The sequence below is a fragment of the Candoia aspera genome, chromosome 3 (genome assembly GCF_035149785.1).
Source record: "Candoia aspera isolate rCanAsp1 chromosome 3, rCanAsp1.hap2, whole genome shotgun sequence".
NCBI classification, from domain to species: Eukaryota; Metazoa; Chordata; class Lepidosauria; order Squamata; family Boidae; genus Candoia; species Candoia aspera.
Window position 1 is genome coordinate 72,137,488 of NC_086155.1, and position 18,824 is coordinate 72,156,311.

At 40.7% G+C, this 18,824-nt stretch overlaps 1 protein-coding gene across 4 annotated transcripts in view; it reads left to right on the top strand.

Annotated features, from left to right (window-relative positions):
• The window catches only part of LRRC7 (leucine rich repeat containing 7), a 127,593-nt gene that overhangs the window by 87,318 nt on the left and 21,451 nt on the right, over positions 1–18,824 (top strand). For 2 of the 4 annotated variants that reach the window (XM_063298106.1, XM_063298107.1), the window contains 5 exons: positions 394–505; positions 1,629–1,809; positions 2,926–4,603; positions 11,057–11,206; positions 14,301–14,420. In XM_063298106.1, the coding sequence (XP_063154176.1) occupies positions 394–505; positions 1,629–1,809; positions 2,926–4,603; positions 11,057–11,206; positions 14,301–14,420 (2,241 nt within the window). The remainder of the gene's footprint in view (positions 1–393; positions 506–1,628; positions 1,810–2,925; positions 4,604–11,056; positions 11,207–14,300; positions 14,421–18,824) is intronic. The other 2 variants (XM_063298108.1, XM_063298109.1) reach the window with 2 other exon arrangements.

Consider the following 18,824-nt stretch of genomic DNA (forward strand, 5'->3'; position numbering starts at 1 on the left):
TTTCAGAACACAAGGAACCTCTTTAAAACAGCCACATCTTTTCTCTGCAAATTCTACTACAGCAGCAGAAAAATAGAGGAAACATGTATATGAACTTTCACATTTAATGTGAACAGTTTCCACTTCCTTTAACAAGAAAATTAAAAATTACATTGGACAGAAACAATTACCAAAAGAAAAAATTATTTCAAGCATTCTGGTTATTTTTCATTGTACATTTTCACATTTGTCCATCTATAACGTTATTAATTTTTACAGAGTTCTGTCATTGTAATATTTATTATCATTGAAAATAATGTACTTGTATGCTTTTGACAAAGTTGATTGTTAATTTCCCATTCCTTGGTGGTTTCTTTATGTTATTTAATTCTCCAATATTATTTCAACTTACAGGATTCTTTTGTACACCCTGTGAATGACATGAGGATAGGAGAACTTCGCCCCTCAATGACTGATGCACCATTATATCAACCTAAACTTGTTCTCTTAGGGAAAGAAAAAAAAGGTACTGGATTTTTCTGAACTCCTGTGTCATAACTGGACATCATGGGTGAAGAAAGATGCAGAACTAGTATTGTTCTTTATACCATGTTCTCTTTTTTACTACTTACCAGAACAGAAGGGAGTATACTTAATCAGCAAAACGGTACTGTTATTTCTTTGCCAATATTGCCTGTTTTAGCATTTTAGAATTATGTAGGGACTTCCAATCTGGAGTGTCACATTTGGTAATACATTATGTTTTATTTCAAAAAGGAGTTTTGCCGTTCAGAATGCAAATGGCTTCTGTTCTGGACTCAAGAATTTTGATTTCTGTTTTTAAAATAACATTCTGATCACCTCTAATGAAGCAGAGATGCTTTGTGGTAAATGATTTAAGTATATGATTATAAAGCATCAAACTGATCCTGAACACCTTATGGTAGTGTGGTTGCATACTTGCAAAACTGTGTGTAAGTGTAATATTTTTCGTAACACAGAAGTCATAGATTATTATGAGCATTTGATCGTATTGAACCTACAGATGAGAAGATATTGTATAGTAATATATCTTGGTAATAGCTATAGTACTTTCTTCAGCTGAAGAAAAAGAACTGGTCCATCTCCAACCAAAGTTCCTGAGCCATCCCATTTGTGACCTTTGCAGTTTGCTTAAGTTCATGGATAGTGTGGAATGATGAGAAGGCATCTTTCAATAGCAAAACAAACAATTCAACTTTTTCTTCCTATCAATATAATTAATATATATTAATCAAAGAAAAATAGCTATTTTAACAAAATATACATGTAACTGTGAGAAGTAATGTGTAAAAGGATAATAGTATATTAATGCACCTATGTCAGGTGATCTGCAGTAACTGATTGATATAATGCCCTCATGTCTGCAAGTGTCCCGTGTTACTGAACATGGAAAATCAGGCAGAAGATAATGTTGAATAACTGCATTCGTCTTTTATGTGGAGCCCAGGCAGAGGCAGACATGTGGCTAAACAGGACAGAAGAGGATTGGAAACCACTCTTCTGGGTTTAATTATAGCATATAATTTGTATATACAGTATATTTGTTCAATTTTTATTCTTCCTTGAATTTTTAATTTCATATTAACAATTTATTTTGTGTTTTCCAGAGTCAACCGATGAGTCTGAAGCCGATAAAGTTCACTGCATGAATAACAGTGTTTCTTCAGGCACCTATTCAGACTATTCCCCATCACAAGCTTCTTCTGGGTCTTCTAATGCTCATGTTAAAATAGGATCTTTGCAGACTACAGCTAAAGATGCAGTGAATAATTCATTGTGGGGTAACAGGTGTGTTTATTTAGTAGGACTCAAGCTGACTATAGGGATATATCCCACCAGAAAGCTTAAATAAAGGGAACTAAAAAGAATCCAGTGAATCCTTTTTTTAAAAAAAACTGGCAGAACTCTTTGGAAGCATGGGTTTATGGACTTCATTATCATTTCAGCCAGGTGCAGAGTATAAATGCTCAGGGCCCAGTCATGATCCTTGTCTTTTCTGAGAATCTTCTATCCAGAACTCAGAACATTTTTAATGCTTCATGAATGAATCAAAAAATCAAAACTTCTTACACCTTTCCAAATTCCCAAGTGTCTATTTCTACTAGAAATATTAATAGGAAATCCATAAAAGGTGATGTAGTGATTATGTGTCATGTAGATTTTCTCAGTCAATATACACATGTTTAAATTGATAAATGTGAGTGATAAAAATATGATAAATAAATTAATAAAGTAATAAATAAATTAACTACAGAGCAACTTTATTCCTTCAGGGATATAATAGATTACATTTTGAAAGAGGCTTTGACACTGATTATAGGATCAGTCCCATGTAATAAGTTCCATTAGGAGGTAAATGTATTCCTGAATGTATTACAAAGAAATTAGATGTACGAGAAAGAAAGAAAGAAAGAGAAAGAAAGAAAGAAAGAAAGAAAGAAAGAAAGTTCTTTTTGCTTTTCTATTGCTTCTCTCTCTCTCTCTTCTCCCCCATCCCCCATCCCCACTTCCTTACCCTCCAGTTTCTCCTTCACTCCAGTTCTGCTATTTGGATGGGAAACAATTCATTCCAAGGTGGATTTAACTGATAACAAGGAAAGAGCTAAGCACATCAGTATGGCTTAGAAGTGCTTCATTGGCCACATTGTTCACAAAATTTGTCTGTTCTGCTTGTACAATATTTTGTTTCTTGTAGAATTTAAAACAAATCATCTTTGGCATTAATAGATTGCCCAAGTCCCCAACCAATTTTCTTATTCCACTCCAGCCTAGATAAACTTTCCATTCTGTAATAGGTTGGTTAAAATATGTATGCAGTAATGGTCAGGTATCAGTTTACATTTTATTCTGCTGTAATTGCTTCTTTTTTAATGCATTTTTTAAAAAAATATTTGTTTCTTGCAGGCTTGTCCAATCTTTCCCCCAACCTCTTGAGACCAAGCCATTACTCAGTCAGCGGGAGTCTGCTCCAGCAGGAAATTTACAGCAACACAATGATAGGCGTCCAATGAGTGATGCCTTTGCTGACAGTTGGAATGACAGCTCTCACTATGATAATACAGGATTTGTGGCAGAGGAGAACACAGTGGAGAATCCTAGCACTAACCCCCTCTTAAGCTCTAAATCGAGAAGCACATCTGCTCATGGACGCAGGCCTTTAATTAGGCAAGACAGGATAGTTGGTATTCCCCTAGAACTTGAACAGCCCACTATCCGAAACACCCCTGAATCAGAAGTGCCTCCATCAAACCCTTGGCAGAACTGGACAAGAACACCAAGCCCCTTTGAAGATAGGACAGCTTTTCCTTCTAAGCTGGAGACCACCCCTACTACCAGCCCTTTACCTGAAAGGAAAGACCTTGTTAAAGACTCTCCTGAAATATCTAGTACTTTTTCTCCAGGAACACCATGGGAGTATCCCGATTCCAGTACTAATCGAAGTCTCAGCAATGTCTTTTCACACATTCACTGTCGCCCAGAGCTTTCTAAAAATATTATTTCCATCAGTAAAAGTACGGAGAGGCTTTCTCCAATGATGAGAGATTTAAAAACAAGTAGATTTAAGAAATCACAAAGTATAGATGAGATAGATATTGGTGCATATAAAGTTTATAACATACCACTAGAGAACTATGCAGCTACTACTGATAATGCAGGGATACATGACAGACAAGATAAAATGTTGGGGCCGGAACATGGGATGTCTAGTATGTCTCGTAGCCAGTCTGTACCAATGCTTGATGATGAGCTGCTGACCTATGGAAGTGTAAAGGTCCAGCAGCAGCAAAAGCCCTCTGTGACTAAAAAAGTATACCAATTTGACCAAAGTTTTAATCCTCAAGGATCAGTAGAAGTGAAAGCTGAAAAGAGACTACCACCACCTTTCCAACATACTCCAGAATACATTCCCCAACAGACAAAAAGTGTCTCTAAGGATTTGGCTAGTCCAAGAGCCTATCGAGGATATCCACCCATGGAACACATGTTTTCCTTCTCACAGCCTTCTGTTAATGAAGAGACTGTCAATACTCAGTTGTCAAGTCAGGGATCAAGGGCTGGATTTTTAAGAAGAGCAGATTCATTGGCTAGTTCCACCGAAATGTCCATGTATAGAAGAGTCAGTGAACCGCACGAAATGCCTCAGAGTGATAGGTATAACAGACATCAGTATAGAGGAGCTATGGAACGCCAAAGCAGCATTTCAGTGTCTGAATCCCAGTTTCTCAAAAGAAATGGCAGGTATGAAGATGAACACCCTTCATATCAAGAAGTGAAAACCCAGTCTGGAAGCTTTCCAGTTAAAAACTTAACACAAAGGAGGCCTTTGTCTGCAAGAAGCTACAGTACAGAGAGTTATGGTACCTCCCAAACCAGGCCAGTTTCAGCTAGGCCTACAATGGCAGCTCTATTGGAAAAAATACCATCCGACTATAACTTGAGTAACTATGGTGAGAAGCCGTCGGATAATCCTGATTTAAAGACAAGGCCTACCCCTGTGAAGGGAAGTGAGAGCTGTGGTAAAATGCCTGCTGACTGGAGACAACAGCTACTTAGACATATAGAAGCTAGAAGGTTAGACAGGGTATGTCTGGCATTTCTCTGTAATTAATGCCTTGAGTTTTTATATTTTTACCGATCGGAAGTTTCTGTTTGCAATGATTAATATGCTATCTGGTAATATTATAAGCACATTTCTGTTAAGATAGATAAGTATGAATAAATTTCCGGAGTCCTTGAATGAGAAATGAGAAAAACTTCACTCATATAATTTAAAAAAAAATACTTCAAATAGTGTTAGCTTCAGTGATGGTTATTTCTTTTTAAGTTAAACTATTTATCAAGACACTACTAAACTGAGGCTATATTTATGTTCTACTTTATTTTTACATTATAAAGAGAAAATTAAAAGATTAATTCCACAACAAAAATTATGAAGATCTACAGGTCAATCCTCGAATTATGACCACAATTCGGACTGGAAATTCCATCGCTAAGTGAGGTGGTAGTTAAGTGGGTCACACCCAATTTTACAACCTTTTTGCTGTTATCCTTAAGTGAATCACGTGGTCATTAAGTGAATCTGGCTTCCCCCATTGACTTTGTTTGTTGGAAGCCATCTGGGAAGGTCACAAATGGTGATCATGTGACCCCTGGATGCTGCAGCCATCCTAAATACATGCCAATTGCCAAGCACCTGAATTTTGATCACATGACCGCAGGGACACTGTGATGGTCGTAAGTGTGGGGACCGGTTGCAAGTCACTTTTTTCAGCGCTGTTGTAACGTGGAACAATTGCTAAATGAATGGTCGTAATTCGAGGACTACCTGTATGTCCCAGAAAGACCTTCACTGAATAGGCGCAGTCCAAAATTCTGAAGGACATCCAGAGGCATCCACTAGAAGTGCTGAGTTTTCTCTGTGTTATGAATAAGGCTCTCTTTTGTGTGCACAGTGATAGGTGTGCCATTCAGTCATGGCTGATTAATTTGTCAGTTTTCTTATCCATTACAGAACATGAATTAAAGGAATTAATTACATTTTTATGTTCTGATACCTAAGCCTTAAAGCAATTTATTTGGAAGTAAATTAATTGATTTAAGTTTACTTTATAACTAAGTATATTTAGGAACCCTACCTAAGTGAAAAACTCCAGGTAGGCTAACTCTGAGTTACATTCCAAATGTATGTAAGAAAGATGCTCTTAAGTAACAACTATTATGTGGTAAATGTACAGATTAATTCAATGGAAGTAGGTGTTTCTGCAGTAGGTAGAAGGAATTACTAGCCATTGTATTATTTTGAACCATAATAAGATGTTGGTGTTTACTCTTTGAGTAAAATGCTTCACAGTAACTGAAATAACCAGATATAATTTAGAAGCCATATATGTAGTGCATTACATATAGTTTCAGGATTTTCTCTGACTATTTTTCACATCCAATTCAACCTGAACTTGTAATTTCAGCAGAAGACTGTTGCAGGAAAAGATATCCCTACGTCTTTCCCCTTATGCTGTTTTCATTGTGAAGCATGTTATTGCCAGGCCTACGTTTTTCATGCAAAATACAGCCACTTATATCTTTTTATCCACTGAGAGTAAAAGCAGTTTTCAGTAGGATAATGGTTTGAAAGGAAAGGATTAAAAAGACCATTTTCCACCTGAAATTATAACTTCATAATTGTGTATAAGAAAAGAGAGTATCTCGGGAAGTTCTTAGAGAACTACACTTCGAGAAAGCACTTTGAAGGAAAAGAATTGCAGAACTGTTTTTTGCCTCAAATTGTATTTTGTAGCTAAAGTGTTAAAAATGTTAAAAGGATGAGATAAGTACACTAAATGTGTGCATTTTAGTTACTTTGATTTAATTACTTTAGATTTGTTGAAACACCTCTCTCTTTCATAAACTTTCCCAGACATTTTTTTCATCAGCCTTTTAAAGCCCTGAATTTTTCTTATTTATTTTCTCTACTATATACTGTTATTTCTTCATCTAGGTTGCCTTGATTAGAGGTTGAATATGAATAATTTTATCCCTGTAGATGCTTGTAAAAGAAGTGCAAAACTGAGATAAACAAATAGGCTAGCAAAAATATTTCCATTATTTTGGAAAATACGAAACCCATAGTCCTTATGCTCAAATTCCCTGTCACAAAATTACTGTTGCCCTAATCGCAGAATATATCTCAAAGTCTGTTACTGCATTTTGCATGTTTGAATAAGCATAATGAAACAAGCAATGGAATGAATGTGTGGAAGCAGTTCACAGTTCAGCTGTGATTCAGTGAGAATTAAATTAACCATTCAGTTACAACAACTGATAAAATCGTTTTAGTACTCCATTACTGCATACGTGGAAAGAAAGTATATCACAGAGATTTGGGCTCATCTTTTCTCCCCAGCATGCTAGTTTTCATGGACAAAACAAATATACACTGTTGATTGGTACAGTCCTGTGAGTGCAGAATTATAACATTTTTGATTTGTAATTTCAGTGCTAAATCATCAGGAAATGAAAACTAGAGATCTACATGGGTTTAATCTAGCTGAAGGTGTTTTAGGGCCTTATTAAACATTTAATCAAAGTGGTTTTATCATCATCATCATTATCATCACCACCACCACCAGAATAGCCATATTGGACAGTAGTAAATTAGATGTAGAACATGAAGTAAAGATACCTTGTGAAGATACAGTGATTAAAAGTTTGGAAGTAGAAAACTTTAACATGAAGATTACAAAGTTCAAACTGTCTCCCTTCACCTTCACTTTTCCATTCAGGATTATAAAAGCATGTTTCTACAACTAACACACAGCTGGAACTTTCGGCAGGGAAGTTTTGAATGTGAGTGAATAGGAGCAGAGAAGTGACAGATAGGAGAATAGATAAACACATAAATAAACAGTCACTCATGTCATAGTCACCTCTCACTAAGATTACTATCATGTGCTCTACCTGGGGCTGCCCTTGGAAACCTACAGCTGATGCAAAATGCAGCAACCCAAGCAGGGATGGACATCCTAATATATTTGGCTGACTCCACTGCTTTAGGAGCTGCATTGGCTACCAGTTGGTTTCCAGGTGCAACTCAAGGTACTGATTGTCACCTTTAAGACCTTACATGACTCCAGACCAAGTTTCTGAGGAACCACCTTCTGTATTCATCTGCCTGTCTGATTAGACTGAATAGTAAAGTCCTTCCAAATCCCACCTATATGAGATTGTCATCTGATGGGGCCTCAGAAGTGGGCATATTCACTTGCTGCTCCCATACTTTTGAATTCCCTCCCTATGGATATCCTTTCTACTCCTTCCATCTTCAACAATCAAGTTCCATATAGCACAGAAGAATGGTATGGTGTGAACAAAGGTTGGAACTTTGCAGGCACAAAACTTCATATAGTTTCTGATTATTATTTTGAGGGCAATTTTTTCCATATTATGGGTGGGCTTATTTTTGAGGGAGTTGCTTTTTATTTCATGCTGATCTTGTTAGCTGCCCAGAGCCTTTGAGAATGGGCAGCATACAACACCTACCCACCCCTAATGAATGTAGCAGTAGGAGACTGTCAGCCCTTCAAGACAGACCAGACTAAGAAACCAGTCATGCATGCTAATATTACTTTTATAACATTATAGTAACAGAATATTGCAAGTCTGAATGCACTTCCCCCCTCCCTTCCTTTATCTTTGTGAGAACTAGGGAGGGTCTTGTCTGAGACACTTACTCAGCTTACAATTCTAGAATTATGGAAATGGAATTTCTGTATGGCAGGGTACTTTATGAAATCAGAGACTTATCCTTTGGGAAATATCCTAGCTTATACATACATGATAGGCAAATATTGCATGATCATACATACCATTCATATCTTTTATGAACAATAAGGTTGCACATGTGGAGTTGTATCCTTTGATAAAACAGCATTCCTCTGAGATGGGAAGCTCCATATGAACATATGTCACCTCATCACAAAAAGCTTGGATAATGGCTCTATGATTTAAATTATATTTTCCATCACATTTGTTTTCCACAATGCTTGCCTGACGGCTCTTGGCCCCATTTTTTTTTAAAGAAAACTTCTGTGCTTAAGTAACAGGCTAAAATTTTAATCCACAAATTCTGAGTGCCAGTATGAATTTTCCTATGCTCAAACTAATTGCAACCTCATATAAGAGCAAGGGAGACAGGGAGATTAATACTAGAATAATTATAATTCAAAGTAGATTCTCCAAAAAAAAGAAAAAGTGCTGCAATGAATCATCATTCTGAAAAACAGTGCTCATTTTCTAGTCCCTGGAATAAGTGCATTAGTTTGGAGAACACAGGAAGAGAGCTCGGAAGGCAGAAAGAAAAAAAAATCTTATTTCTTGTCTTTTTTCTGCTAGAAGGGTTAGATCTAAGGTTGACTGCCAACCCTAAATGCGGATGCTAGGGAAAAGAAAAGCAAGAATTGGTTCTAGCAAGCTGTGAACATAAATCTTTAGTTAATTTTATTTTTCTTTTAATGTATGTATGAATGAATATAATTTGGCATTTGTATTTCTTTTAAGAAGAGGTATTTCTATCTAAATACAACATTAAAGAGAAGGATTTTAGCAATGTTTTAAATTGGCTTATAACATTCTAAGTGATGCCGTCGTCCTGTGTCAGTGTCCAGAGGCTGGTGGGTCAGGGGGAGGAAAGGACTCAAACTCCATCCTGACAAGACCGAGTGGCTGTGGATATTTGCACCCCCCTCCCCAGTTCTGTCTTTAGTCTTAGATGGGGTTGCGCATCTCCCTTGGAGACGAGTGCTCAATCTGTACATCTCTTTGAATTTGCAGTTCCTGGTCAAAGAGTAGGTGGCAGCTGTAGCCAAGAGGGCCTTGACACAGATTCATCTAGCACACCAGTTGCACCCATTCCTGGATTGGGAGACCCTTTGGATAGTCATGCCTTAATCACCTCACAAATAGACTAGTCCAATGTGCTCGGCAAGGGGCTGCCTATAAATATTTTAAATAAATAAATACCACTTGGAAGTTTACAGCTGGTCCAGAATGTAGCAGTGCAGGCAGAGATAGGCATGCTGCACTATGCCCATGAGACTCCAGCTGCTTGAGCTGCACTGGCTCCCAGTTGCCCTGGCTACGGGGACTGTGCGTTCAGCCCAGGAAAGAGGCAGCTTCTTTAAAGAGCTGCCAATGCGTGTTAAATGAGCACTCCACATGTTCCAAATCACCTTTTCCCCTCAATCCTATTAGGCATGCTTTTAAGTATACACTAAGGTAACATTAAGGGGACGTGGTGGCGCTGCGGGTTAAACCGCTGAGCTGCTGAGCTTGCTGATCGGAAGGTCAGCGGTTTGAATCCGCGTGACGGGGTGAGCTCCCGTTGCTAGTCCCAGCTCCTGCTCACCTAGCAGTTTGAAAACATGCAAATGTGAGTAGATCAATAGGTACCGCTTCAGCAGGAAGGTAACGGCGTTCCGTGTAGTCATGCCGGCCACATGACCACGGAAGTGTCTACAGACAAACGCCAGCTCTTCGGCTTTGAAACGGAGATGAGCACCCCCCCCCCTAGATTCGGACACGACTGGACTTAATGTCAAGGGAAACCTTTACCTTTACCTAAGGTAACATTAGAACATGATAGTTTTTTAACTGTCTAGACAAGAATTCTCTTTATATGTGGGTGTCAGCATTTCTGTTTATTTAGTATAGGGATATGCTAAATCAGCCTAGTCTGTTTGGGGACCTAATGGGAATAGAGTAAGTCAGGATCTCTGTGCTTTTTCTAAATTAGATTGTATATAGCATATAATGCACAATCTTTTGCCAGTGTGTATTCACCATAACTGAAATAGAAATAATATACTCTACATTCCAATATACAGCAGTATGTTGTGTAAAATCAGTTTTAAGACATAGCCTTTCATGGAAGAGTTTAATGTTGTTTTGTGTTCTGTGTGAAATTCACCTCTTGGGATTGCTGACATTTACCAACTAATATGCTAGTTGTGAAAGATTCAAATATCGAGCCACATCATGCTTTGGTGTGGTGTAGCTCCAAACAAGTATCATTTTATTTGACTTTTTAAACATTTTTTTCCTTTCCCCAAATTTGATGGTCCAAAACTCTTTTCTTTCTCAAAATGCTCTTGATGATAGGGCAGAATTCTTCTGTATGTTCTTCCCAATTTATTTACTTGCTGAGATTCAATGTAATATTTTATTGTAAAGAGGCATATACAGCGTCACAATGTTTCCTTTTCCACAAAGTTAACTGGTTGTGGCATATTAACCATGATCTAGAGGCCATTGGTATGAAGGCAGATCTTGTTTGCTTTTTTTGTCAGTGTCTTTTTATGGTAACCATTTTATGTACAACTAGCACTCTCTGTGCTTCTGTCTCATGGTGCATGCATAAATTTCTTGGTATTGTTTGTTTGCTTTAACTGAGACTATGTGAAAATCATATATGTGCAATGTTTTTTCTGAATAAGCATGTGTGTTCATATCTTGTCACGTAGTTGTTATTTCCTCTACTCAGACGGCTGCTTATAAACACAACACTGTTAACCTTGGCATGCTGCGCTCTGGAGGTTTGTCAGCAATGCATGCGGGCAGAAGCATGACATTAAACTTGCAGACTAAATCTAAATTTGAAAACCAAATGCATCAAGAGCTACCTCTACCGAAAGTAAGTATGAGATAGCTTGCATATATCAAATGTCACATAATAAATACTCTTCCATACTCCTCTTCCTTTTTAGCTCATTTCTATTATTCATGCTTGTGTCCCAAAAGCAATCTAAAAAGCCAAGTTAAACGTAATTTACCTATGTAACCTCTTTGCTTCTCCAAGTGATTTGGCTCACCACATCTCTGTCATGCTGCTTTCTGCTCTTCTCTTGCAGACTGATGTACCCCATATGTTAACCAGAAAGATCTGAGAGTTATGTTTCATGTTGTTGATGCTTAGGGATGTCAGCGGCATTAGTATGATATAGCTATCTAACATTGCCAAAAGTTAATCACAAACTGTTCCAATTTAAGATGGCCTTACAGGAATCAGAGTCCACAGATACTGCTTTCTGTGGCCTGGTTAAGACTAGCTTACAATCTTAACTCAAGAGAAATGTCAGATGTATGTCCTGCTCACATCTTTTATTGTATTTGTGTGTTTCTTTATGCAGACTGCTGTTATAAATGTTACCTATATGTTGTATCTAAGCCCAAGTGTTTTTAAAAATCCAGATAGGATATATCCCACAACATTTTACAAAATTGTTCTGAATGAAGCTCAAATTTATCCATTCAGTTTCTTGACCACAAACAAATAGGCTCCTTTAGTGATTATGTAAGTGGTATTCCAAAAGATATTAGAAGATTCAGAATGTTTTTAACATGTTAAAGAGTACACAAGTCAACAAGAAATGGGTCTGAATAGAGGATATGAATTAATGGATCCAAACTGTAAAGTACTCTTTCATACTTGTGTCCTGACACCGAACACAAGTACACAAGTAATAGGATTTGCATCATGATATCACAATGCACGTTTTGTCCTTTACCCACTCTGCATTACTGCAGATACCTATGATGCTGATGTCTCTCTGTATGCTTTCTGTAATTAGCAACCATAGTAATCTGCTTTCATTTTATTTCCAGTATTTTTTAATAGTTGTTAAAAAAATACCTGTTGTGAGCAGGCATATCTTCTTTTTCTCAGTGTATCGACTAGTGTTGCGTTTTGCTGAAATCGGCTAGTGGGTTGTGGCATTGAAATAAGTAATCAATAACCAGTCTTGCTTTAGTGTTGCAATTTGTCATAATCTGACACACCAAAGCCAACAGCGTGTAACTTGCTGCAAGAAATATATAAATTTGTCATAAGTATCAATACTTTGATTTCCCCACTGATATATATATATATATATCTTTTTTGTATCATTTAGCTGATTTTGCATTTCCATATATGAACTGGAAATTAGAATAACTAATGAATTCTTGCTTAAATTGCAGTTTTGTGTAGTTTTCATATAATGTGATTCTGAGATCTTAGCCTGATTCTCTCCTGTCAATGAAAAATATTAACCCAATTTTAACTAAGACTATGATATGTATGAATACAGTGCAAATAGAAGAATACATACACCCCACTGCAAGCTCTTGTTTACCCCTTCAAACTGAAATTGAGTCTAGGTGTTCCTATAAATGTAGTCACTGGATTCATCCTAGCCTATGTTGCTAAGCGTTTCCTCCCAACCCCAGAGTGAGATGTTCTGGAGTGATGCCATAGGATTTCCTTTGGATTAGAGATTTACTAGAAACTTTACAGAATTTTACCTAAATACATTAACCATGATTCCTTATCACCCACCTTTAAAGCATAAAAGATGTACATTCTCTTTTTTTTTTTTTTGCCTCTGCCAAGTACGGCTGATAATGCCAAGATTATTTATAACTTAAAAAAGGAAATGAGTGTGTCATTAAATAACATTTGATTGCTTCTTTACAAGCAATCAAAATATGCATAATGAGATGTTTTAATAATACTTTGAAGAGTTTAAGCTAATCATTAATTTCAGTCAGTTGATCTTCCTGTGAATTGGACATTCCTTGATTAAAAGGTTCACTTAATAAAGTGGAGATCAAGTCTCCATGTAAAAATCTCTAATGAAGATGAATTCATTAAAGATAGAAAAAAAAACCTTGTGCTGTATGGATAGGTTTTTCTAATATTTTTAGAGCTGTACAAGGCATTCAGAAAAAGTGTTACACAATGTGCATTAGCTTGAACAAAGCATCTCTTTTCAAACTGTAAAGCAGTCAGATCTTTTCAAGGCGCATGTGGTTGACAGTCTCTACCTACACAGAGTTTCTTAATTAAATATTTTACAAAGAGTGCCTGAGGCATTTTTTTCTGATATATAAAAATCTGCTGCTGCAAAAAAAAAGTTTGACTCTGGCAAAGTTCATTTAGCTCTTTTATGATGTCTTTTTTAATCTGGAACATATGTTTATTTCTTCCTATGATTATTTTATTATTTTGAACATTATATTTTCATACAGACAACTGCAGTAAAAGCACCTGTATATCTGACTCCAAATGTTTTTGTTCTCTGGATATTAGGAGCCATTATACCATCTTAGAGTTACAATATTACAGTCCTACAAGATAGTTGTTTCCTTGGTGCATCTAAAATTAGCTACTTGGTCTTTAAATCCAGAAATGTTTCATCTATCATAATGGCTATCATATAATCTCTTTTTTAATCTCTTCCCCTAATTAAACCAGTCCTTTCATATTTATAAAATAAAAGTTAATATGGGATAGCAAAGACTATATTGTTAAGTACGATCCTTGCAATAATTAATTATAGTTCCATGCTGATACTAAATTTTGGGTTGGAGAGAGAATTTGATCATTTTTTTCCCATTCTGAAAGTATGAATGCCTTTCATAAAGTATCTAGAAACAGAAACCAAGCCATGCCTTTTAACTCTATTTGTACAGTAGATAGACTGATATTGGAAGCTTCTCTGTATACTTCAGAAGTGTGTTAAGGTCTTTGTCCAATTTTTCAACAATCTAGAAAAATATATTATTTTAAATATATGTATATGTATATATATACACATACACACAACTAGATGTGTGTGTATGTGTGCATTAATAAACAGTAAGATATGCATTGTGACTATACCATTATAAAGTAATTGATACAAGTAAATCAAAAAGAGGTATTTGTATTATTCTGACTAAATAATGTATAAACATTTTAAAAATAGACCCCATCACAACAAAGCAGCATTCTAGACAATGGACAGGAAGATATTTCTACTGGCAACCAATGGAATCCATATCCCCTTGGAAGGCGAGACGTACCACCAGAAACTGTTACAAAAAAGGTAAGTTATTTGTTTGTTTGTTTGTTTGGCATATTTCTCTATCACCCATCTCGCATACAATGACTCTGGGCAGCTTACAGATAATAAAAATGACAAGTCACTAAAACTACAATATAGATATAGATATAAATATAGATAAATACAGATACAAATATTAAAATACAAAATATAGAGTATAAAATTCAAGATGGCAAATAAGCTCTTATCCTTGGCACCATCATGGTGCCAACCAGCCCCATGAATGGCTATCCCCCCTCCCATCCCAAGCAAGGTGGCATAACCATGTGCTAACCCCTTTCCAGAAGGACAGGAGAGTGGGGCCCTGTCTTACCTCTGAGGGTAACTGTCATGATCGCTGTTGCGATGTTTGTGACATCGCAACAGCTCGCATGACAATACAAGAATATGGGTCCCTGGCTGATAAGGCAAGGGCAATAGAGAAACACAAAAAGCAGTAATGGGTCTAAAGAAACAATGTAACGACCGAGGCCGGCAACCCAGGAAGCAACAATAAAAGGTAACTGACAAGAAATTGAATAACAACCGAACAGGCGAGGTTTGGAAGGGCACGCCCGGGCTTTTGAGGAATTAGAAGCCTGATTGCCCGGCAATGGGTGATCACCGCACAGGAAGGCGATCGAGGTGATGCCCGGGGCGCAGGGGGCTGGACGACCTCCCACCCGGCAAGGACGAACTGTTGGGACTCGTGGGGCGCACCTGGGGTAAGGTGGGGTGGAGCGCTGACCGGCGCGGGCTATTTAAATCCCGTTCCGGTGCGCTCCCCTCACCCTCAGCTTTCTAAGGGCATGCATTCTATTCCCAAATAAAACCAGAACCTAAAGTCTACTCTAGCGTCTGTGTTTTTATTGGGTCTCAGGCAGAGCCTGACATAAAGCTGAGAGTCATTTAAAATGAACCTCGCCGGTCTCCACTGGAAAAATTCTTTCTGCGGGAGAGAACACCGGTGATGACGGAACCGGGGACAGCCATGGAGTCGGCGCTTCAGACCGGAGGTGCGAAAGACGCAACGCAAGTAGGAGAGATGACTAGACAGTTTCTGGAGTCGGTGCGCCCGAGATGGGACACGGGCTCCCTCCCTGCCCACACCGCACCCCAGTTCCAAACCTGGAGCTCCAGCCCGGAGTGGAGAGCCCCGATGGAAGAGGAAATCGGGAGCCAACAACTCTTCACTTGGGATGGCGTAACGGGACCCTGGCTGGGGGCATCCTACACCACCTGGAGACTCCACTACCCCCAAATTCCCGAGAGGGAAGTCGCAGGACTGCCGATCGGGCAGCAACCGGCAGCACCGAGGATGGACGACCCTGTCACACCCGACAGGTTCAGAGCCCTGGAGTCCAAGGTACAAGCCCTGGAACACATGCTCCAGTCCATGGCATCGGTAATGAGCGAGCCCACAAAGACTGCTACTGCACAGGGGGTAGGGGGGGATCGTGGCACCCCACCCACCCTATCGACAACCCCAAGAGGAAGGGGCCAAGCACGGGACTCTTTCTCAGGGCCCCGTGGTCCCATTCCGGTGGGGGTCATCCCTAGCCACCCACAGGTGGGGGTCTTGCAAGTTGGGGGCTTCCCCAAGGAATTTGACGGAGACCCCACAAACCTGTCATTCTTCGTGACGAACACCACGAACTACATAATGCAATATGGACATTGCTTTGCAATGGAAGGGGCCAAAATCTCGGTGGTGGCCACAAAACTCAAGGGCAGGGCTGTGGACTGGTATGTCCAGATGTCAGAGTCCGGAGCCCCAGCCCTGGCTACCTTCCATACCTTCCTAGCCACTCTAAAGTGGTACTTCGAAGACCCCCTGGCAAAGGAAAGGGCCAAGAGTACCCTTAAAGGACTTTGCCAAGGACAAAAAGCGGTGGCGGACTACGCCCTTGAATTTAAGGTCCTAGTGGGGGAAATCCCGGAATGGTCCGAGGCCACCTTGATCGGCATGTTCAAGGATGGCCTCAACCATGAGGTGTTGCAATCGGCACTATACAGAGATGATCCAGACTCCCTGCATGAGTGGATCTGTCTTGCCGGGAAGGCTGAGCACGCCCAGCGCACCTTCATGCTAGCGACCGAGAAGGACAGACCCCCTCCCAGCGGGAAAGGGCCAGTTCCACAGTCGGGCTCGACATGGGACGCGGAGCGACAACGTCAGTTTGCCCACGGGCAATGTGTCAGGTGTGGGAAGATGGGCCACCAGGCAGCTGAATGCCTCAAGGCTAGAACGACAGATCGCCTGCCCAGACCAATGCAGAAGATGCCGCACAAGCCACCCAACCCTCCCAGATGGCTGACAGGAGCGCTAGCGACCCCGGATGAGGAAGAGGATGCCTACCTCGCAGGGGACATGTTGGACGCCCAGGAGCAGCTGGCGGGAAATGCCTTCCACCTGCCCTAAGCAGCGCCATCAGGCAGGTGGTGAAGAATGGGCGTGACACCCCCAGGGTGAGTGGGGATTGTCCCATCCTGGCAGGGGAAATCGAACTGACCTATGGCCCCAAAGCCATCACGGTCGGAGCTTTGGTGGACTCTGGGTGCTCCAGAAACCTGATCCACCTGGACATTGCCGCAGCATTAAACCTACCCTGTTTCCCCTCCCAAAGCTGCTGATCTTTCAGCAATTCGATGGCTCCACGGCGGAGGGGGGGGGGGGACCGGCCACCCAGGGTACAAGGAAGGTCACCCTGAAAATGGGCACCCACAAGGAGACCATAGACTTCATGGTCACCCCGGTAGGCAAGCCCATAGTGGTGTTGGGGATCCCCTGGCTAACCCGCCACAACCCCTACATTAATTGGAGGACCCGTTCAATAACATTTGAGGACGGGTTCTACCAGGCGCCAGCAAGGGAGAAATCCTCCGCTTTGACTGTGGGGAGGGCTGAGATCGTCGACCACCAAGCCCACGCTCCCCCCCCCCCCCAGAAGAACTGCCAGAGCAATACTCGGACTTCGCTGACGTCTTCGGGGAGGAGGAGGCGGACCAATTACCCCCCCATCGCAAGACTGACTGTGCAATTGAACTGCTCCCGAACGTCCCACTACCCAAGCCCAAAATTTACCCCATGACTCAGAGGGAATTGGTGGCGCTGTGAGACTTTTTAGACAAAAACCTCGCTAGGCGCTTCATCGAACCGGCAAACTCACCGGTTGGAGTGCCCGTCCTATTCCAGGAGAAGAAGGATGGCACCCTAAGACTATGCACAGATTACCGCAGGTTAAATTCCGCCTCCCTGTCAAACAAATACCCCCTCCCCCTCGTAAAAGATATGCTGGCACACTTGTCAAAGGGAAGGGTGTTTTCCAAACTCGACCTCCGCAAGGCGTACTACCGAATTCACATCAGGGAGGGGGACGAGTGGAAAACAGTGTTTAACTGTCCCTTGGGCTCCTTCCAGTACAAGGTACTGCCTTTCAGTCTTGTGAGGGCCCCGGGGGTCTTCATGCAACTAATCAACGAGGTGCTGCATGAAAATCTGTTCAAAGGAGTCTTAGTTTACCTAGATGATGTCCTAATCTACTCTAAGACTCAGAGGGAACACCAGAGATTAGTGAGACAAGTTCTCACTAAGCTCCGGAAAGCCAAACTCTACGCTAAGCTCTCCAAGTGCGAATTTCACAAGTCGCACTTGGATTACTTAGGGTACAGAATCTCAGACAAGGGCATAGAAATGGACCCTGTGAAGGTTCAGGCTGTCTTGAGCTGGGAGCGCCCACGCACCCGGCGCCAGCTTCGAAGTTTCCTTGGGTTCGCAAATTTCTATAGGTCCTTCGCAAAAGGGTTCGCTGAAATTGCCCTGCCCTTGACTGATTTATTGAAGACCAAAGGCGTCGGGGAGACGTGCAAGGTCAAAAACCCAGGGGCCGTACTTAATTGGACTCCCGACTGTCAAACCGCTTTCGACAGGCTGAAAGTGCTGTTCACAGCGGAGCCAATCCTGTCCCACCCGGACCCCGAACGGCCTTTTGTTGTGCAGGCTGACGCCTCCGACTTTTCAATTGGGGCTATCCTACTGCAAAAGGATTCCACCGGAATCCTGAAGCCCTGCGCCTATCTCTCCCGGAAATTTTCCGAGACAGAGAGGCGCTGGCATGTGTGGGAGAAAGAGGCATTTGCAGTTAAAGCAGCACTGGAGGCTTGGCGTCACCTTTTGGAAGGGGCGACTTGCCCTTTTGAGGTCTGGACAGACCACCGCAACCTCGAGGTGCTCCATATGCCCCGGCGCCTCAGTCCCAAGCAGATACGCTAGGCTCAGTTTTTCAGCCGGTTCAAATTCCAGCTGAAGTTCATCCCAGGAAAAAAGAATTTCCTGGCAGATGCACTCTCCCGACTACCCCAGGATGCAGAGCCTATCTCCAATGTCGTAGGGACTGTGCTTTCTGA